This window comes from Trichophyton benhamiae (assembly GCF_000151125.1).
Source record: "Trichophyton benhamiae CBS 112371 chromosome Unknown contig01145.0, whole genome shotgun sequence".
In the NCBI taxonomy this organism is placed as follows: Eukaryota; Fungi; Ascomycota; class Eurotiomycetes; order Onygenales; family Arthrodermataceae; genus Trichophyton; species Trichophyton benhamiae.
Genome location: NW_003315111.1, coordinates 792,172 through 814,128, shown reverse-complemented (window position 1 = coordinate 814,128; position 21,957 = coordinate 792,172). Strand labels below are relative to the sequence as shown.

The following is a 21,957-nucleotide window of genomic DNA, read 5'->3' as shown; positions in this document are numbered from 1 at the left end:
AGGGGGCAACCGTCAACTTGGCGCTTGTGTCATGTTTCTCCTCTGGACGCTCCAAAAGGGTTTCTTCCTGTGGATAGTCGATGGAACTGACTTACATAAGAAACAAAGTTAACTAACTCCATGACTGGATATTTTTACCAGGGGGGAACGAGTTAGAGGAGCCTGGCCCGACGCCACGAGCATGCACGCACTGATATGAGGAGACCGAAACTTGGATTTAGATAAAAGCCCGTCGTTTTCTCACCAGGCTTGCTTTCCCACGGGTTCTTGCTTCAGGAAAACGCTCGTGCTCATTTTCGTTTCGCGCTCTGTTTGCTTTAGGACATGGCTTAGCATGCATGGTGTGAACGTACAAAATGGCCCCTTGCCACTTGGAGGGAGGCTCCAGGCAGAGCGACAAGCATATTGGTCCACAGCATCTCCTCTCAACTCCAGCATCTCGATCCGCCCTGCCTGGTTGAGATGCTGTAGCCGCCAGACTGGAGTCGGCTGCGTTACCTATGATGTCAACCAGCAAGCCATGTACACCGTCAAGGGACGAACGAGAGTCCCTAGTTGACGAGTTGTTGTCGTGTGCAGCAGCGATGATCGGTTTGTTTCGCGATTTCAAGGCGGAGCAGTTGGAGCGATCCAACTGTTGAATTCTTTCTCATGTTTCGTCTTGTGTGCCGTGCTCGGGGCGCCTCTGTCTGGAGTGCGTTTCTTCTTTGAACGTCTGCTCCATTCTTCTCTTTCCTGCGACGCACCCCCACATAACCAACTGCCCTCGTTCTCCGGTATGTTGGTTGTGCTCCAATCCACCGAATTCGTGCACGAAGACAGTAAAATCATGGGCGGCTTAGAGAGTTACTAATCACACCAACAAGGTGCAAAATGGTTACAGCATTGACAAGAACTGGGTTTCCTTTTCCCGATCAGAGGACATTTTATTGGCATTCGTCGCTGATGCGGGTGTTTGCTGGTAAGAAGTAGAGAAAGTCGTTTCGTTTTATTCCTCCCTATATTGACCCTATCTTGAACCGAATAAAACGCCTGAAAATAGCAAGTCTAGTCTGGAGATGTTTCATTTTCCTTAAACGCCATAACTCTAGAGTGGTTGTGTCCTTTCTCATTCCCAATCGCAGCATTGTTACATTCCCCCCGGGCTTAGTCCATTAATCTATTCGAGCTTCGACACATAGTGCTTCTGGAACAAATCGTTCTGGATCCAAATCAGCTTGTTAAAGGCTCTGATGACGTTGGTCTTGGTCTGAATGTCCAGCTCTTCTGCTCCCATCGTCGCCTGGAGCACAATATCCTCCACAAATCCCAACAGCAATGACATATGCATCACCTCCACGCGCAACTCGGGCCTCTTCTCACGGTGCTTAAAGCCGGGTTTGCCGGTGTGCATCACGCCGACCTTGTCAAGATATTCCCAGAACTTGCTGTCGTCGGACCAATCACTGTTGCTCACGAGCTTGACAAGATATGACTTTAGGAAGTCCTTGCGGTGCAGGATATTAGGGTGAGTGAGGGACAGATCAGCAACTGAAGTGGTTGCAGAAACGGTGGATTTATCTTGCTCTGGCTGAGGAGGCACAAAGGATTTGGCAGTGACATCGAACCCAATTAGGTTGGTATAGATGGTATCGAGTATCGCGGGGAGAGCAGGAGCAATGAGGCCCTTTGCGCTTTGGATGGCAGCTCCATCTTCATCAGTGAATTTGAGGAAGGCTTTGAGATAGTTGACTCGGCTGGGGAGGCAGGTCTCCAGCTGCTGCTCGTCAACGTGCTGGACAAGGCGGTCTGCAACAGTCATGGTGATCAAGTTGGTAAGTGGTAGGTGGTTATTGGGTCTCTGGTTTTGAACGTTATACTTTTGAATGTTGGATGTTGGCTATGAAGGTGATGAGTGTGAAGAGAAGTGAAAGGAGGCGACTAGTGAAGAGATACTCTCTTTATATACCCGACATTGGTCCTTTGGAGACTGGCCGGTGAATGACTTCTAAGACGTCATTTCACCAAAAAAAATAATAGCTGGCACGGAAGCAAGAGGTACTCACTCTCAACCGGCCAATGGGGTTACTCCAATTTGCTATCACCAGGGGTAGGTTGCTACATGTGCTGGATCCAGCGCAGAAAGTGGAATGACATGAAGAAAAGAATGACGTGTAAAAAAGTCAATTCCGCGGAGATATATACAGAGTCAACGGCTCTTCTTCATATTCTCTTATTTTCCCTCAAAAAGAAGCGAAAAGCTGCAGCTAAAATTCTTCGTGATTCCAGCAGCCCTTGCGCCGGGGTATCAAAAATCCTGCCGGTCGTCCATCTTTGCCCACTTTTCCCCCATAAATTGCATGGGTGCAAGTGGAACTGCCGCAAAGAAATTGGAAGAGACCAGAGCAGGAGACCAGTGGCAGAGAATTAGGCGAGATACCGGCAGGGCAGGGGCAGGCTTTGGCTGCCGGATGTGCCTGGACAGGCGCATGGCCTGATCTCCTCGTCGTCCCGAATTTGACGAAAGAGCCGGAGATTTTCGGGATTTTCGGGATTTTCGTTTGCTGGCGAGATGAGTCAGCGTCTATATCACGTGATACTATATTAACCGGGCCGGGCCGGGCCCTGGCTGTCGTTCCATTGTAGGTGAGGGTGAGAGCTGGAGCACTGCAGGCATCGACCCTATATGTATTCCATACCTTGGAACGAGCTGGAGATATCTACGATGATAGCTGTATAGGCATTGGTGAGCAGGAAGTAGAGGGAAGTCATATTTATCTCGAAGAGCTGGTAGTGAAGTCTAAGAGCTACTCAACATTTCCGTGGAACCGAGGGCCTAGGCCCTTGCCTGCTTTTTTCCTTCCTGCATCAAAAATTTTCACAGCTAGCCGCTTCCCAATGATAATAATAATAATAATGATAATATAATACCTCACTGCTTGGCCTGCTTCTTAATGCGTGCCAGCTCGTCGTCAATCTTCTTAAAGCCCCATGACTGGTAAAACGGAAAGTACAGGAACGGTCTCAGATCGAACCTGTTGTCGTCGGGGCTGTAATCGTTTGAGTGCAGGGCTGGCGTCAAGGTCGTCATCTTGTGCCGATTGATGGCATAGTAATGGTAGAACCTCTTGACCTTCTCAGCCACCTGCTGGGGCGTGAGGTGGTTCCAATCATGCACAAGACGCTGGAACATTCCATACGGCCCAAGCTTGTTGTACTTTCGCAGGCGGCCAAAGGTAGATAGTTCATCATATGTCATGCCCATATCTGCCTCGTCGCTTTGAACGTACTGTTCAGTGATAGGCTCAAGCTCGGCTGTGGGGGTAGCTTCGAGGAAGCTGCGCAAGCAAGGAATAGAGTAGGATTTCTCAGCCCATGCAATGAATAATTTGAGATCGCTCTTATCAAGACCGCCGATAGGGTTGATGTCGGCGCTGGAGCAGTCGTACTTTGTATAATAGCCGCGGAGTGCCTCTCCGGCGTTTGCAGATCCTAGGACCAGCAAGGCTCCACCGTGTGGCCTCTTGCGGGTGGTAGGAAGCATCTGAGCGAACTCGTACGCTGTAACCATGCGGCTGCGAGCTTGGATATTTTGCAGCATGAGGTTCTCCGCATTTGTGCCGCCTTGGCTCTTGAATTTGGGGTCGAAATCCAGATATTTAACGACGAGGTTCTTCTGGGCCTCGTAGACTTCATCGATATCTAGATCGACATGGTAGGAGCCTATAGCTTTGGAGAGATCTTGCGCACGTCCACGTGTTTCTTTGGAAGACTGCTTCGACATACCCATGTATACAGTGTGGAAGAGCTGGTTGCATAGCTCCTGGGGCGTCTTTGGTAACTCCATCGTGTAGTCTGCTAATCGTTTGCAGTCCTTGATTACTTGCGAATTCCCAGCTTTGATGGCATCGATGACAAGCTGACACATCGAGAAAACAGTCATTGCAGTAGCACAACTATCAATTCCTCCTGATAGCGGAACAAGGTACCCTGCGGTGCCAGAACGTCGCAGGTAGTCCCATAGCCAGCACCCCGTAGACAGCGCAATTTCTTCTTCTGGAGAGTAGTACCGTGGCTGTATCACCGGACTGGGCCGTAGTCTAGTGTCACGGTCGCCTATGTCGGAGCTCAGGCTAAACTCAGTCTCTACCCGAGTATAAACGCCGGCCTTCATAGCCTGGTGGCCTCGAGATGGTGTGCATCGATAAGACCGGACCTCCTCCAGATCCACGACGGCAGTAACAACATCAACGTCGTCGAGACTGAACTGATTTCCCTGTGCAACTAGACATCCATTGACAATGATCATCGCACTTCCATCGAAATAAAGTCGATCCCCATCGCAACCCAGATGGTTCGCGTACAGATAAACGCCACCATTCTTCCTCGTAGCTTCCATGATCAGACTAACTCGGATATCAAGCTTTCTCAGAGTATGATGAGATCCGGACGAATTGGCCATGATCTCCACCCCGTTGAGACTCATATCATTATGAGGCGACTGTGGCGTGAACAGCTCTTCACAGGTTTCTACGCCAACACACGTATCTGCCGTTGATATCACAGCGTCACCAATAGGCACTTTGGTCGTGCCCTGAATCTCTCTCACCATCCTGGGCAGATAGTACTCCTCAACATGCCTTGGTCCAACCCAGGGTATGAAGTGTCTCATTTCTCGGTAATTTCCATCATTTGCAAGCCATAACTTCGGTCTGATGAGCAAGATCTTGCCGTCCAAGCAGATGATTCGGCAATTGAATCGGTTGTTGCGGTGCATCACCGGCATTCCGATGTCGAGGAGGATTCCATCACAGCTTCTGTCCTTGAGGATAATGCATAGCATCTCCCAGCAATGAAGGTATAGGTCTGCTTCGAAGAAATGGTCAAGACACGAGTAGCCGCATATTTCAAGTTCGGGGCCAACTCTGAGAGTCGCGCCAGCAGCTTTTGCCTTGTGTATGCTCTCGATGATGCGTTTGGTATTTCCTTCAAAGTCAAGAGCCCAGTTTCGAAGCGAACAAGTCGCTACGCACGCTAGATGACCCATTGTTCATGCGATAGTAGACAGCGGCTCTTTGCACTCCTTTTCCGAGGTTGCCGAATGGCTGCTGTTTATTCAAAGCCAGGCGGGGTTTGTGACGCGTACAGCCAACTAAAGGTACTACGATATTAGAAGCGAGAAGATGAAGAATATATGGCAGCAATGCTTAAAGAGCTACTCGCTGAACATCTAAGGGAGGTTCAGATAGCCGGGTTGTAAGTCCATGGGGTATCTAGCACCTGGGCGGTTCAGAATGAAGACTGGGAACTAGCTCGAAGGAGGAAAACAAAGATGAAGAGGGAAAGGAACAGTCTGAACATGCCTTTCTTTAGCGACGACTCACCACTATTACACATGGGCAACGCCCGCTATCTCTCTTGCTTGCCTTCTGACGAAATAACTTCCAAGCGATGGAATCTCCCGCAGTTTCAATAATAATAATAATAATACAACAGAGGCAGCGCTGCAGATCGTACGGAGAGCTATGATGCCAGAGTTAGGTACGTAATTACACACGTGACAGCGTATTCAAGCTTATATAAGCTAACAAGGTCCTCAGCTACCTACATCTAATAATAATGGTTAGTAGGTAACAAGCTAGATAATCTTGCCAGGTGTTCGGTTGGATGCCATGTCGAGGGTACGATGCGTTTTTGCCATCTATAAATATACGCCGGAAACAAAGTGAAGCAGCCGGACCAGGGGACCTGTGGTTCGTATCAGGGACTGACTGATATAGATTGACTGGTCGAAGGTTGGTATGATATATAGTTTGATGGTAACCAGGGAAGAGAAAAAGAGAGCAGCTGGAGGAATGCAAAATGAGCAAAGTAAGTTGGTCCAAATAAGATAAGTAAATGAGTAGTAAGTAGATATTAATATAAATGCGCTGTGCTGTGCTGTGCTAGTTAACATCAAGTATCAAAAGAAGGTAGGATTAGAAGTAACCAAGAGGAAGGAAAGGAGGAAAAGTAAGGGAATAGGTAAAAGCAAAAATAAGTATTCATAGTTCTCATTTATAGTAAGTTATATCTCAAAAGATGAAATAGAGATAAAACGCGGAAGGTCGAGAGTGAGAAGTGAAATGAAACCGGTGGAAAGTTGAAGGAAGGAATATTGGAAAAGAAACAAAATAAGTATCCGGACTCCGACTACTGCAGGGTAGATGATCGAAAATAAACAGACAGACAGGCGGGCAGGCTTGATGCGTGAATATATGTTGGGTTAAGCGGGTGGAAGGAGGGTACGTGGTGTCGTCAGTTGGTCAATATAAAAGTGAACAGGGGTGGTGGGTTCATTGAAGTCATGTTGTCCGAAAGTCGTTATGATGATAGAAAGTTGGAGAAGAGCATGATTTCTTTTCGTAATGGAATAACCCAAGCCACGATGGATAAGGTGAGTAAGTGGCAGATTGATGATGAACCAGGGATGGGCATCATGTTGATGGCTGTGGTAGGGTTATTTCGATGTTGCTTTAACGGGTCGTCCCAGCGCCCGCTCGACTTGAGAAATAAAAAACAGCTCATTCTAAAAACAGGTGCTTTTCTTCCTTTTCCTGGTCGTATTTTTTTTTGTTCTTTTCGAATTTTTTTTTTTTTTTTTCTTGTTGTGTTCGCTTGCCTGGTGTAATTTAGTTGTGTGGGAATTCTAATCGTTCCAGCCCCATACTTGCTTCAGGAAGTGCGCCATATTCACTTTCTTGTTCTTTATTTCGAGCATCCATGGGTGTTCTAGCATTCGCCAGGGCGTGGCTCGTCGGGGATGGTCTTTCTCCAAGCTGAACAGACATGTTAGCTGTGATACTAATATGAAGAAGAACAGGCTCTAGTTATACATACCAGCACTCGATGAAGTATTTAAAGTTGTCACTCCAGTGGATGCCGTTGTGAGGCTCGTCCTTGAGTTTTGGGATGGGCTGATGGATGATGTAAGTGAGAAGGTCAATGAGGACAGATCTAGGCTGGATCTCTGTCCCGTCGGCGGGGAAGGGGAATCGGTGCTGTGCAACTTCAAGCAGTGTAACTCCGAGGGACCAGACGTCGGAGGTGATGGTGTAGGACTGTCCAGTGATTCTCTCAGGGGCCATGTAGTAGGATGTGCCAATAAAAGTGTTTGCATCGCCCTTGGTCCCGAATTCGCCGCTTACACCAAAGTCACAAAGTTTGACTTGGCCGTTGCGGCAGAGAAGGATATTCGAAGGTTTTATATCTGTAGACACGCGTTAGAATATAATAATTTATTTCAACGAAATATATGCGGCGAGTATACCTCTGTGGATGATCTTTCGGCCGTGCAGGTATGTCAGACCGTTCAAGACGCCCTCGGCAACCTTTCCGAGCACCTTCTCTCCGGTTCGACCGCCAAGTTTCTTAACTTCTCTGTATATGCTGTCCAGACTGCCGCCTTCGCATAGTTCCATGATGATGGATATCGAGCTACTTGACCGGTCGACGAATGCACCATAGTATCTGCATATGTAGTCTGAAGCACATCCCTTGTTGAAATTAAGTTCTCGAACAATCTGTTTCTTGACATCTGGATTCGGGTCGGTTGTGATGATCTGGTTATAGAAGTTAGTATTTTATCCTAAATTACAGAAGAGCGAAGAGTAAAGAGAGAAAAAAAAAAGAGGGACTCACCTTTAGGGCAAAAACGGTCTTTCCTCCCTTGAGCAGACATCGAGTGACAGCTCCACCGGCACCCTCACCGAGGCTGCCGAGCTCGATGATCTTGCCCTGTTCACTGGCAGCCAACCACCGCTCATCATCCAGATCTTCTACGTCCAGAGGCCGTCCAAGTTCCTGACTGAGCTTGTCCAGGTCCGTCAGGCCGTTGACACTGTTTTCTCTCTCCATGGCCGAGCCATCGCCTAGATCCGAGTACACAGAGCTGATGGCCGAAGAAGGATCGGGAGTCGAACCATAGGGCTGGGGAAGGCCATATGCAAAGGAAGGAGCAGAGTAAGTGGACGAGCTGGCCGAGGTGGGAGGTCCGCTACCCCTGGCGTCAGGGCCGCCGGTAAAGCTCCCCGACCGCGAGTGTACATTATTATTCTGGCCGTTGCTGTTGCTGTCTGACGAGCCTGTTGAATTGTAGTGTTGTGGAATGGGGCGGCCGTTGTGCAGAGCGTTGGCATCCTGGAACGCAGGCTTGTTGCCGCCGCCCGTGGCGCCCATGGGGGTGGCCAGTCTCAGCTTTGGGGGTGCTCTGCTGGCGGGCTTCTGGGGAACGTTGATGGCGAGGGCCGGTACCGGTGCCGGAGCCGGGGCTGCCACGCCCGTCTGGTTGACCGGTTTGGCATTGGGAGACGGCGGTATGCCCAATGTGAGGGATGGGAGCTTGTGGTTGCGATGTGCGCCAGGCACCGGAGTCTTGAGGACGGGAGCGGGAGCGGGAGAGGACATGGTGAACTGCAAAGAAAGGCCACGTGAGTCAATCACAGAGGCAGCAGAGGATCGAGGGCAAACAGCAAGAGGGAGTCGAGGGACCCGAGCTGGCAGAGAGACACCAGGCAGCTCTGGGAGACGGGCGGGTAGTTGTAGAAGGTGAAGAGAAGTTGATGGAGGAGGTCGAGTCGAGGGCGTAAGCTGGGGCAGCTGTGGGTGGCGGGGAGATCCCGTACGCAGAGCAAGGTAGCAGGCGAGAGAGACGCAGCGAAAATTGCACGGGGGATGTCAGTCCCTTTATCAGGCCTCGAGGGCTTTGCCGTCTATCCGTCTGTCTGTCTGAGATGTAAGAAGACGGGGCAGGACAGGGCAGGGCGGCTGGAGGTGAAGAAGAGAGAGGACGAGTGAGCGAGCGAGCGAAAGACGAGGCAGCGAGTCGAATGCAAGGAGACGCAGGAGACGACAGCGTTGCCTCCGAAGCCCCTCGTTCGGCCTGACCTGAGTCGACTGTGATGGAGCTGCAAGGCTATGCAGGCTGGAGAGCGCTCGGAGGTGAAGCTGGCGATGGACGGTGATGGTCGGTGGTGAAGGCGAGGGCGAAGGGCGAGAAAAAAGGCGAAGAAACGCTTCTCGAGATCGGACGAAAAGGACCAGGATAGTTAAGACAACCAACCCTCAGGCAGCGAGAGACGACACGACAGCAAACGAACGTCGACGGCCAGCCACCAGCAGCGGCAGCAGCAGCAGTCTAGGAGAGGGTAAAAACGGGGGACGCCAGGCCTGGGGCGGTTGGATGTTTCATGTGGCCGAAGGTGAGGCAGAGGCAGAAGTAGAAGTACGGAGTAGATGAAGACAGCAACAGAACAGAAGACGAAGACGAAGAAGACGGCGATAGAGTGACAGCGAATAGAGCGACAAGAGGCAACGGCCTGGCTTCGTCTCCTTTCGTTTCTTCTTCTCTCTGGCTTCCGTCGAGTTTCAGCAAGCGCCCGGAAGCAAAACCGCCAGGACAGATCGAAATGGCCGGCCAGTAGAAGCGAAGAAGTAGCAGAAGTAAAAGAACCGACAGTCAAGAGGATCAAGATCGAGGATGAGGATCAGGATAAGACGTTGCTTGCTGTTCAAACGGTGCAGTTTATATATCTACTGTACATCGGCCTGGCTATATATACAACCAGGCTGAGCCCTCGCAGCGCGATCATCTTGCCGCTGCTTCGCCATCGTCCGCCAGACGGGCTTGCTCTTGCATGAGGGCTGAAACATTTTCCTCCAGCAGGAAGACTGCTCTACGGAGTAGCTATTTACTGCTTATCCCTTTGGCCTGCAGCAGAAAGCGTTCTGGGGTTGCTCTCGTCTTACGTCGTTGGCTACATAATACATACGGAGTACACAGACGGCCCTGAACTCGATGCAAAAAGATACGAATGTGCAGGCGTTGTTTGCTATGAATAGAAATGTACCATGCATGGGGGAGCAAGGGACAGAGAGCATCCCGTTCTACGCATGCATGGACGGGTTCCTCGTCGCCTTTTCTTTTCTTTTCTTCTTCGCTTTGCGTTGCTTGGTCGGGTACCTGGAAGCGGGCGGCATGGCTGATCGATCGGTCGCCTGGGGGGGTCAGACATCAAACACATTTATTATTATTATTATCATCATCATGTAGACATGTAGACATCAGTGCATTATCATCATTCGTCTAGACAATAACAGGAGTAGCTGTGTATATGCAATGTATATGCAAAGAGTACAGCGGTGTTGATGTTCCCAATGCTAAGGGGGTACCATACCACCAGAACAGCATCCCCCTTTTTCCATGCAGTTAACTACATGACGGCGAGACGTCGGGTCTAGGTCGAAAAAAACATCCTTGCCGAAGCTGGCAGACAAGCAAGCCAGCAAGCCAGTGACTTACTTGCTGCTACTCTGGACTTCTCTGGCCCGAAGCAGGTGCTGGTGCTGGTGCCCCAATCACCCATCCGATGCCGCTGACCAGTCCTTCAGTTACCAGATTGCTCACAACGTCCCTCTTCCGCGTCCGAGGAGTCTCGACTCCCTGTCCTTCCTCGCCAGAGCTGTTGTTTGTCATGCTTCTACTGCTGTTGGCGGACGTCAGTGGGAATGCGTTCTTGCGCAGCGCCGATGCAGCACCACGAGCAACGTCAAACAGGCCCATCGGCGCCTCTTCGTATCCGCTTAGCTTGGCTGGTCTCTGCGGCTGGGGCTGTCGTGTGGAACGTGCTCGTCGTTCACGCTCAAGTTCGGTGTCAAGAGCGTCCAGCTCGCTGCTCGACGGGCCGAAGCCACCGGGAACAGCAGCTCCCACGCCCATACCCATGCCAATGCGGCCCTGCTGATCGCCCTGGTAGTCCCAGCTCTCTGCCTCCTGTATCTCTAGCTCCTGGAGAGTCGACATCTCTTCGTCACACCGTCGCCAGACAGCTAGGATCTCAGGAAGGTACTCGGAAGACGGGGCCAGGACAAGGGCTAAGGAGAGCAGCTCCATGCGCTGGGAAAGGCGTGCGATCCTGGAGACGAGCGTCGTCTCCTGCACTTCTTTGCCAGTCGGCGGATGGCGGCCGGTGTTGTATGCGGCGCGCCATGAGATGTCGTCGTCCACTTCGTCTTCGTCTTGCGCATGTCCTGCCTCGCCTCGCTCGCTGCCAGGAACTAGAGACGAAGGGATCACCCGTGTGACGACATAGGAATACGCAGTGTCGAAGTCGGATGCGTTCACTGCAGCCGCGATGGCAAGGGACATTATTCGCCTCTCTGCTAATACGACGGCCTGATTGGGGGATACAGTCGAAGCTGCTGTTCCCTTGCCCTTGATGGTAGGGAGCCCAGCTGCAACCAAATGTCGTCCAATCGCTAATAGATCGTCAAGCTGCGTATACCCCTTGGGGTTCTGCTCTAGAACCTTTTCAATCAATGAGATAGGGTCCTGGTGTACGCGGATGCTGACGGGTTGAAAGGGTACGCCATGCTGAAGCGTCAGCGAATAGAACGACAGGGCGTGGGTTGCGGACAGCAAGCTGCTGATCTGCTGGAATGAGACGGACTGCGGGAAGTATGGGGCAAATGCTTCGAGCCTAGGAATTTTCTCGTTAGAACAAGTGCTTTTAAAAACGCGCCGTGTGGAAGACAACGGGGATATGGCTTTCGTACAGGTCTGCTGATCGCTTCATGCCACCTCTGGTCTTATTGCCATTGGTTGCATTGTCATACGACGCAAATATCGTCTCCGTCACAGCCGATTCGATCTCATCTCGAGGAAGAGGCATGGAGCTTGGCGAGTCAAGATACGTATCCGCGGCAAGTTTGTATTCTATTCACATAGGTTGTTAGTATGGAGATTCCCTAAATTACTACGTTAAGGGGAGAGTTTACCTTTTGCTGTTAACATGGCAATAAAGATCTCTCGTTCAAGTTTGAGCAAGGGAATCCTCCAGAATAGCCCCTGCGGTACCTCTGGCTGCGTGCTGCCTCCCCAGCTATGCAGCCAGAGCAAACTCGCCCTAACCTGGGCCCAGTCCCGAGGCAGAGGATGCTGGTGGTTGAGAGTCTCAAGCAGTTTCCGCAGTTCAAAGAACTGTGCATCAGCCTGTCCCAGCAGCATCAACTCCGCTGCGGCTCGAGGCGACATCCAACGGCCATACTGATCAAGTATGCGGATGGACACGAGTATAGCGTCTATAAAGGATATTGACTGCTTTGTAGGGTATGTGAGAGGGTTCGAAGAGTTCAAGAGCATGTTATGTAGGAGGTGCTGCCGAGATACTCTCTCAAGTTCTGGTATATTAAGTGAGAGATGATGTAGGCCGGCACTGTTAATATGCAACCGATCATCGAATCCAGTAAAATCAGCGACTCTCGATAGTATGCGAGCCGCACCTGATATTAGTCCAAAACCGCCATCAGACAGTGCATATATTGACGCAAGGCCAGCTTGCGCATATAGAGACATCAGCCTCTTCTCCGTATCTTCAGATAGCTCTTTATCCTGTGCCCCATCGTAATCACCGAGATTTATATCTCCTGGCCCTGACCACTGCTCCACTGCCTCAATGGCCAAGTGGAAGTCACGAATGCTGGTCGACAAGATCCACTCATTTACGTCTTGCCAGCCAACCTCAGCAAAATCAGCGCCGCTATTTGTGCTTTTTTTGTTGTCTAGTTTCCGCCTCTTCGATTTGACATGTCCGTACATCCAGGGGCCGATCATGCCCTTCAAGTCTCTACCAACATCCCCTCCCTTAGCATGTGGTTCAACTGCAGAAAGCAAGATGTTCACCGCACTTCTCGAATCCAATGACTCTATCAGTTCTAATGACAAGGCTCCTTCATTGTCAGGGTGGTATTCGTAGTTGAACCTTATAGCAGGTAAGACAATGGAAATAGTCCAGTCGCGAAGAGTGTTTGAACTCGAGATGAACGGATCCACTAGTTCGAGAATATATAGCTGCAGGCCGACTTCGGTATCAATTCTATGCGCTCGATGGATCAAGAACTGGATAAGAGGCGGCTCGGAGGCGTCGATATTAATGTGTGGGCGTCGAAGAGGGAGTAGTTTCAAGTGTCGAACTTGTTTGCGAGCGTCGGGCTCGGATATTTCTTTGATGGCGGCAAGGTCTGCTTCCAAGTCGCAGTCCGGGGGTGGTGAGCCATTGGCAAGATGCTTGATCACTTGAGTGTATTGTTCGGGCTCTGTAATCTCTGGTAGGAATGTAAGGACTATTCGAAATAGCAGTTCTAGATGGAGGGTATGCGGAAACTGGGATTTGAGAAGAGGAAGACCCGATATGTCCCCGTTCAGACAAAGCTGTACAGCCAAGAGGACAACATGGGAATCTGATAAACCTTCAAGAGCCGTCATCTTTCTAATATTATCATGATCAACAGGCGCAAGATGCTCTGTTGAACCAGGCGTTTATAGTAGTTATGGCATCCAACAGTGTTAGATTGAATGATAGAAAGATGTGGCACCAAAAGAGGGTTTGTATTAGATAAGCAAGCAAGCTCGGACCAACGCCTTGAGAACGACCAACGACGGCCTTTCAGAAGCGTCGGCCAAAACCACAGGTCAACTTGAAATCGCATTCCTCACACAGGCAATTGAGACACAATGGCGTCCGGATACGGTCTTAACGGTGGTAAGTGCATATTCATGTTTTCTTATGTGCTTTTTTTTATTGTATACACTGCAGCGGAGGCGCAAACAGTGGAGGTTTGGAGTGTTAGCCAGACTGCTAACTTATGGCCCTTTAGGCGTGTCACGATGCTTTCCCTTCTGGCAAGACTTGCTCGGCTGTTATGTCGTCAACTCCGTTGAGGGTGAGGCTGGCAAGAAGAAGTGTATCGGAGTTCTAGATGATTACTATGAGTGCCTACATCACAAGAAAGAGGTCAGCGGTTTTCCCCAACACCCATGAGTCGGAAGAGCATTTCGACCCTCTCCCCAGACCCATTGCCGGAATAAAAAGCGAGCGAGATAAATTTGAATACAAGGCTAAATTATATCTTCTACTAGGCCGCGAGAACCCGAGAAATGCAAAATGCCTACCGAAAAGCCATGTCATCCCATCCCAGAGAGAACGCCCCCAGAGCCGAACAGATAAGCCCATTAGGATTACTGGGCAAGGAAGATGCGAAATCATCATGATCCAGAGCTTTGGGTGACAGAAATTGACGGACGATAGAGGATTATTTTCGTGTGTGTGTAAATAAAGGAGGAAAGGAAGAAGGAGAAGACGCCTGGGTTTAGAGAGATTGTTTTCCTCCATATCCGCTCCGTGTACCTGGCAGCATGCCGTGGAGTTCATGTTTTACTATTCGATTCCCCCAAACGTAGCAATGAATTGTTTGCTCCTGGTGGCTTTGCCCTATTCTGTTGATCCTGATCTTGACATATTTCTCGGACCTTTCATTTTCATCCATGACACCAGCCGCGCGTGCAACATGGACTTGGCTACTCCACAAGTAACAGCATATCCGTCCTTTGATTTGGCTTGCTAGGAGCGGGAGATTTTTAGAGCCGGTTCACACAGTTACTGGAGTAAGATTAGGTACCCAGGTAATCCATCCTTCCTGGCTGTCAAGACTAGCCTATCGCCCGGAAAGCCTTCTCTTTGGTCGTTTCGTACTATTTACTGCCGACCCAGACAGCCAGGAAAAGCCGTCAAAATAATATACCTAATGAAAGAAGCAACTAGCGACCCCTTTGTGAGCTTCTTCAGTCCACCACCGAATGTCCCAAATGTCCGCCCGGGCACCTGGGCATCACGGCCATCATGTGACCTGAAGAAAAACTGGCTGCAGCAGGATCCCTCATATACGAAGCGCTCTGCATAATCCCTCCACAAGGCTATTTATTTTACGTGTGAGAGGTGCTTCAAGTGCGCCGCCCAACGCCTTAAACCCGAAAGCTTGTCGATATATAGCACAAGCTATTATTACTGTGTAGCTATGTATATCATCCAGTCTGTTCCCCCGGCAGCCGGAGCAACTTGTGATCGGCTGCTCTGAGAGCCTGCGTGCCTGCATTAGCGATCCTCTCATCTTCCTCCTTCCAACATCTCAGGCTCCAACGCTTTGCCCGTGCATGCTCCGACGCAGGCAACCGCTGTTTATCTACACTACTGTATGCTCCCCCTCGCTGGCCGTCCGGCCGTCCGCTTGCCTGCCTGCCTGTCTGTCTGTCTCTCTGTCTGTCTGGCTGGCTGCCCGTCCGCCTCCTGCTCAGGGGTGGTCACGTGTCCATAATAGCGGCGCAGGGTTGTAAGGGGGCGCCGCGCCATGCCGAAAGGGGACTAGCGGTGGAGCCTGCCGCGCCAGAGAAAAAAAGACGCTGGGCCCCCGATGATATAAACATGCTGCGCGACCTCGATAGAAAATTATTCTCTGAACCCGGCACGCCCAAACAGCTTCCCTTTTCTGCACTGCCTCTCGCCCCCCTCCCTCCCCTTCCCACCACACACTCACCCGCGCCATACACCCACAGCCCTGCGCGGCCTGACTAAGGCTTCAGGCTCGCCCGTCATCCCGCCTGGCCCGTCTACTCCTTTTGCGCTGGCGAGCGAAAGTACTCTAATATCTACTTCGGCCAAAGGGGCCATGCTTCCCCCCAGCGGCCGCTTTCTACTTCCATAGAGGTCGCCTTGGTCCGCCCTATGAGCACGCTCCTCGCAGGCAACGTCTAATCTAACGCGCTTTTTTTTTTTTTTTTTTTTTTTTTTTTTTACTTTCACTTTCCTGCCGTTCTTCACTTCACCACTTTCTGCCCTGGCATTTTTTCCCATCTTTTTTAATTTCGCTTTCATTCGATGACAGGAATGATAATCACTTGGCTGCTGCGCTTAACCATTTCTACTTAATTCTTCCTTGCCTGTCGCCGACTTTGAAGGACGACCTTTTTATCTACATCGCTTTAGCGCGTCGAAAGTGAAAAAAGAGCAAAAAAAGGCGAAAAAAAGATGGGTTCAAGGTTAGTGGCGATCCAATCACGGGGCTTCTTCAGGCATCCACTTTGCTGACTCATGCTGACCTTTACCGTAGCCGGCTAGATCGATTAGTCACGTGAGTAACGCTGTTGGATGACTAAGAAAGATATAGAACAAAACTGACCATGGTCACATGACTACCTTCACCACCATAGCCTTCTAGAGACAGGGAGCACGCAGGTCATCAGGAACACAGCGGCCCAGCAGCTGGCAGACGTGCAGAAGCAGCACCCAGATGAGCTGTTTAACCTTCTAGGGCGTATACTCCCGTATCTTCGGTCAAAATCATGGGATACCCGGACAGCTGCGGCCAAGGCCATTGGTGGCATAGTCTCCTTTGCAGAGAAGCTGGACCCCAATGCGGATGAGGATAATGATATTAATAATGATATGATTACCACCAAGGCCGAGGTCAAAGATGAGGCCGAAAAGGAAAACGAGGGAGCGTCGGAAGAGCTGCTGGATCTCGAGACCCTGGACATAGTCTCCGTTCTTAAACATGGCCACAAGCTGCTCGGAAGTGGTGGGAAGGAATATGAATATGCGGTTGCTGGCTTAGACCCTATTTCTAGGTTACAGCAACAAAAGAAGACGCTGAAAGGGCGGTTGGGACTTGCTGGCGATTATCCCCAGGAAAATCTCATCCATGATACCGAAATGTCCAATGGTTCTCAACAGAGGAAGCCAAGCCAGATACAGATGCCCCCACCTCCACTGGACACCTCTGTCGGCGGCCTTGCTCGGTCACAGCATCCATTTAACCGCGACTCTCCACTAGAGGAGGCTCCTCCCTCGGCCAATGGTGATGATCACGGCCTCAGCAAACGACAGCTTAACCAGCTGAAACGGAAGAACAAACAGACAGCAAAGCTCGGTGCCAATAAGATCCGTATCGTTGATCTAGCAGTTCGAAAGGGGTCTGATGCTGGGTCTACACCAACTGAAGTATCTACTCCTCACCCGGTCAAGAAGGAAAATGGAGATGACGACCATGACACCAAGGATGATTACTTTTCCATCAAGAGAGAAGGTCCAGATGATGATTCAAAGCTTGTAAAGGAGTTCAAGGGTACTGTGGTCCCCGAGAAGCCATTTATTCAGAGCAGCTCTTCAGATGGACAAGACATTGAATGGCCGTACGAGCGGATGTGTGAGATTTTAATGGTGGATCTATTTGACCAGAATTGGGACATCCGTCACGGGGCTGCCATGGGCCTGAGAGAAGTTATTCGTGTCCAGGGCCATGGTGCCGGCAGACAGTATGGCAAGACACGAATGGAGAACGATGCGTTAAATCATCGTTGGCTGGGCGACCTTGCCTGCCGTTTACTCTGTGTCTTCATGCTGGACAGATTCGGTGACTACATTTCAGACAATGTCGTAGCACCCATCCGAGAGACTGTAGGACAGACGATGGGTGCTCTCTTGTCTCATTTGCCAGACGCATCCGTCACTCGCGTCTATCATATTCTTCATAGGATGGTAATGCAAAACGATCTGGACCTTGACAAACCCATCTGGGAAGTCTGCCATGGCGGTATGATTGGTTTAAAGTATCTTGTCGCTGTCCGCACTGATATTCTCATGAAAGAATCCAGTGTACTGGACGGTGTGATTGAGGCAGTAATGAGGGGACTGGATAACTACGATGACGACGTCCGTGCTGTTAGCGCAGCTACCTTGATACCCATTGCAGACGATTTTGTTAAACTTCGTGGCGGTTCTTTAGGCGCTTTGATAGAGGTGGTGTGGAACTGTCTATCAAACTTACAGGACGATCTTAGCGCCAGCACGGGGTCGGTTATGGATCTCCTTGCGAAGCTTTGTACATTCCCTCAAGTTCTGGAGGCCATGAAACAGAATGCCGTACACGACTCCAACTCCTCCTTTGGAAACTTGGTTCCTAGGCTATTCCCGTTCTTGCGTCACACTATATCCAGTGTTCGATCGGCGGTGCTCAGAGCATTACTGACATTCCTTGAGCTGGATACCGATGGCCAAAACACCTGGGTTGACGGCAAGTCACTTCGACTCATATTCCAGAATTTGCTTGTTGAACGCAATGAGGCGGTGCTCAAGTTGTCGCTACAAGTATGGTGCGAAATGCTTAAGGTGGCCGAAAATCATAGATTGATGGACGGCGACCAGCTAGTTGGATCATTACAGCCTCTTATAACGGCAACCATGAATCCATTTGGTGTTCCACGATACCCAATCCCGATGGATGCCTGCTTGTTCATCCGTCCCTCTGGGTTACCTTACACTTCTGCCCCTGCAGGGCCTAGACGTCAATCACCAAATACTCAAGTCGATCCTCAGCCCCCTGCCCGTGGCCGAAGACGCAAAGTTGAAAAGCAGGAGCCACCACCGGTCAACTCACACAACGTTGACGGTCACATGCTGCAGGGAGACATTGATTTAGTCGGCTTGGACACGATGATAAGATCAAAGATATATGCTGCTTCCGCTCTCGGCCGGTTTTTGAAAATATGGCAGGTTGTGAACGGTTCAGATTTATGGCAAGGAATACTGCCTTGCCTCAACTGGCCTGGATCCTCGTCTCAATTGGCTGCAGCCATGGTGATAGAGGAATACGCAAAGAATCGTGATCCAAACTCTCCATGTCCCCCAGTCCTGTCTCAGTGGCTGAACCCATTACTCGAAAACGAGCGACCACTATGGTACAGTGATATTGCGTGTTACTTGCAAATTTCCAGATCACAATGCCACTCTCTTCTTAATACCTTCCGAGACCATGCGCATGTATCACCTTCCAAACTACCTACTTTAGCTGTCGTTGTCCAAGGAGAGCCAGAAGCAGGACCCAACGCCTTTTCAATTCGAGATGCTGAAAAAGTTCTCGGATCTGACTTTGAACGCCTTAAAAGGGAACTGACTCCTACTCAGAGGCTGACAGCACTGCAAGTGCTTAATGACTCGCGCCAAACTGCCCAAGCTACGGTTGAAGAGGCAAAGGAAATCAAAGAACAACGGGATATGCGCATCAGAGCGGTAATTGCTAGCTCGCTTGTTTCTCTCCAGAACATTCCTAAGAAACCAAGCTACCTTATCAAAGCCATAATGGATAGCGTTAAAAAGGAAGAAAATGCGGAACTGCAGAAGAGATCTGCTACTGCCATCTCTTCTTTGGTAGAGTACTACACCAGTGCCGCCAAGCGTGGTCCTGTCGATAAGATTATTGGCAACCTCGTCAAGTTCTGCTGTGTTGACACTACGGAGACCCCGGAGTTTCATCATAATGCCCATTTAGAAAAGGCTGTGCTATCTCTGCGCAAGGAGGAAGATAAACGAGACCCGGTTGATACCGTTAAGTTTGAAAAGGAGTCGAAAGAGGCGAAAGTTATGCGTCGTGGTGCCAAGGAGGCATTGGAACAGTTGGCTGGGAAGTTTGGAGCTCAACTGTTTGATAAGGTTCCAAATATAGCCAGCTTGATACAGAACCCTGTTCGAGAAGCTTTATCTGGTGATCTACCTGCAGATATCAGAGATCCATCGAGTACCCTTGGCCAGGAAACCGTTGACGGCCTGTCAACTCTACGAGCCTTGGTTCCCAAGTTCGACCCCGGGCTATACCCGTGGATCATCCAACTTATGCCCATCATTGCGAAGTCGCTCCAAAGTGAACTCTCCGTCATTCGGTATGCTGCTGCTAAGTGTTTTGCTACGCTATGCAGTGTTATCCCCGTTGATGGCATGACAATGCTTGTTGAGAAGGTATTGCCCACTATCAACAATGCGCTAGACGTCCACCACAGACAAGGAGCTATCGAATGTATCTACCATCTGATCCATGTCATGGAGGACCAGATCCTCCCTTATGTGATTTTCTTGATTGTCCCTGTACTTGGGCGCATGAGCGATTCAGACAATGATGTGCGGCTTTTGGCAACCACGGCTTTCGCAACATTGGTCAAACTCGTTCCACTCGAAGCTGGAATTCCGGGCCCACCAGGTCTCTCCGAAGACTTACTCAAAGGTAGAGATCGTGAAAGACAGTTTATGGCTCAGATGCTGGACGTACGGAAGGTTGAACCGTTCCAAATCCCGGTTGGTATCAAGGCTGAACTTCGTTCCTACCAGCAGGAAGGTGTTAACTGGCTTGCCTTCTTGAACCGTTACAACCTCCACGGCATCCTTTGCGACGACATGGGTCTCGGAAAGACTTTACAGACGCTTTGCATTGTTGCTAGTGACCATCATCTACGCGCTGAAGAATTTGCTAAAACAGGGGCTCCGGAGGTTCGCCGGCTACCATCTTTGATTATCTGCCCTCCCAGTGTTTCTGGTCACTGGCAACAAGAGATAAAACAATACGCCCCCTTCATTTCATGCGTTGCTTATATGGGACCACCGGCTGAGAGAGCAAAGGTTCGACCACTTCTAGACACAGTGGATATTGTGATCACCTCCTACGACATCTGCAGAAATGATAGCGATGTCCTTACCAGCATCTCATGGAATTATTGTGTTCTTGATGAAGGCCATCTGATCAAGAACCCGAAGGCCAAAATCACACTAGCAGTCAAGAGTATCGTCAGCAACCATCGCTTGATTCTGTCCGGAACACCAATTCAGAACAACGTCCTGGAACTATGGTCCCTTTTTGATTTCCTGATGCCAGGTTTCCTCGGAACAGAAAAAATATTCCTTGAACGGTTCGCAAAGCCAATTGCTGCTAGTAGGTTCAGTAAATCGTCTTCCAAGGAGCAGGAAGCGGGTGCATTGGCAATTGAGGCCTTGCACAAGCAAGTTCTTCCCTTCTTACTTCGTCGTCTGAAGGAAGAGGTCTTGAATGATCTTCCTCCAAAGATTTTGCAGAATTATTACTGTGACCTCAGCGATCTCCAACGGAAACTATTTGAAGATTTCACCCAGAAAGAACAGAAAGATATTGCCAATAAGGTGGGCAGCAGTGATAAGGAAGCTAAGGAACACATCTTCCAAGCATTGCAATACATGAGGCGACTTTGCAACTCTCCAGCACTGGTGATGAAAGAGGGGCATAAACAGTACCACCAAGTCCAGAAGCTTCTCGCCTCGAAGAACTCAAACATTCGAGATATTGCCCATGCCCCAAAACTTAGCGCACTCCGCGACTTGCTTATTGACTGTGGTATTGGTGTTGATCCTTCAGCTGAAGGAGAGCTAGCCACCGGTGCAAGCTACGTCAGCCCGCATCGTGCCTTGATCTTCTGTCAAATGAAGGAGATGCTTGATATTGTGCAAAACGACGTCCTTAGAAAGCTGCTACCCTCCGTCCAGTTCCTTCGTCTTGACGGAAGCGTAGAAGCAACCAAGCGGCAGAACATCGTCAATCAGTTCAATACGGATCCTAGTTATGATGTTCTTCTCCTTACTACAAGTGTTGGAGGTCTCGGACTAAACTTGACCGGTGCTGATACCGTCATTTTTGTTGAACATGACTGGAATCCCCAAAAGGATATCCAGGCCATGGACCGTGCCCACAGAATTGGCCAAAAGAAGGTCGTCAATGTCTATCGGTTGATTACCCGTGGCACTCTTGAAGAAAAGATTCTAAAGTACGTTATAAACCTCCATCCATACTGGTTTGGTGTTCTGATTGCTAATTATACAATAGTCTGCAACGCTTCAAGATTGACGTGGCTTCGACTGTCGTCAATCAACAAAACGCGGGACTAAGCACCATGGATACTGACCAACTTCTTGATCTCTTCAACCTAGGTGAAACCGCCGACTCGGCTGAAAAACCAACCCAGGATGGAGCCGGCAATGAAATTGACATGGTCGACATTGATGGCGAAGTCAAAGAAAAGGGAAAGAAGGGCTGGCTCGATGATCTAGGTGAGCTATGGGATGACCGCCAATACGAGGAAGAATACAACCTCGACTCGTTCCTGGCGTCTATGAAACGTTAAACCGCGAAAGCGCCGCGCCATACTTTCTCTAGCAGAAACGCTGCATCTATTCCAATTTACACGAGACGATAACCCGAGACCCATGACTCCCATTTTTCATTCTGTTTTGAACGCATTTTCTTCTATTTCCTTGTTTT

General features: G+C 49.9%; 6 protein-coding genes across 6 annotated transcripts; 2 read left to right on the top strand and 4 right to left on the bottom strand.

The window, feature by feature from the left end:
* Positions 1–1,159: 1,159 nt before the first annotated feature.
* Positions 1,160–1,801, bottom strand: ARB_05666 (uncharacterized protein; the record flags this gene model as incomplete). Its single annotated transcript, XM_003016222.1, has 1 exon — positions 1,160–1,801. One exon carries the CDS (start codon positions 1,799–1,801, stop codon positions 1,160–1,162), a length of 642 nt encoding a protein of 213 aa, XP_003016268.1.
* A 1,110-nt stretch (positions 1,802–2,911) lies between these two features.
* On the bottom strand, positions 2,912–5,026 carry ARB_05665 (uncharacterized protein; the record flags this gene model as incomplete). The annotated part of the gene is made up of 1 exon (XM_003016221.1): positions 2,912–5,026. One exon carries the CDS (start codon positions 5,024–5,026, stop codon positions 2,912–2,914), a length of 2,115 nt encoding a protein of 704 aa, XP_003016267.1.
* Positions 5,027–6,650: 1,624 nt separating this feature from the next.
* ARB_05664 (uncharacterized protein) lies at positions 6,651–8,424 on the bottom strand (the record flags this gene model as incomplete). The annotated part of the gene is made up of 4 exons (XM_003016220.1): positions 6,651–6,822; positions 6,859–7,228; positions 7,289–7,580; positions 7,660–8,424. 4 exons carry the CDS (start codon positions 8,422–8,424, stop codon positions 6,651–6,653), a joined length of 1,599 nt encoding a protein of 532 aa, XP_003016266.1.
* Positions 8,425–8,980: 556 nt separating this feature from the next.
* Positions 8,981–9,657, top strand: ARB_05663 (uncharacterized protein; the record flags this gene model as incomplete). Its single annotated transcript, XM_003016219.1, has 2 exons — positions 8,981–9,218; positions 9,317–9,657. The coding sequence occupies 2 exons, from the start codon at positions 8,981–8,983 to the stop codon at positions 9,655–9,657; spliced, it is 579 nt and encodes a 192-aa protein (XP_003016265.1).
* A 667-nt stretch (positions 9,658–10,324) lies between these two features.
* Positions 10,325–13,279, bottom strand: ARB_05662 (protein transport protein Sec39, putative; the record flags this gene model as incomplete). Its single annotated transcript, XM_003016218.1, has 3 exons — positions 10,325–11,495; positions 11,572–11,731; positions 11,794–13,279. The coding sequence occupies 3 exons, from the start codon at positions 13,277–13,279 to the stop codon at positions 10,325–10,327; spliced, it is 2,817 nt and encodes a 938-aa protein (XP_003016264.1).
* A 2,596-nt stretch (positions 13,280–15,875) lies between these two features.
* ARB_05661 (uncharacterized protein) lies at positions 15,876–21,820 on the top strand (the record flags this gene model as incomplete). Its single annotated transcript, XM_003016217.1, has 3 exons — positions 15,876–15,886; positions 16,058–21,463; positions 21,523–21,820. 3 exons carry the CDS (start codon positions 15,876–15,878, stop codon positions 21,818–21,820), a joined length of 5,715 nt encoding a protein of 1,904 aa, XP_003016263.1.
* Between the last annotated feature and the right edge of the window lie 137 nt (positions 21,821–21,957).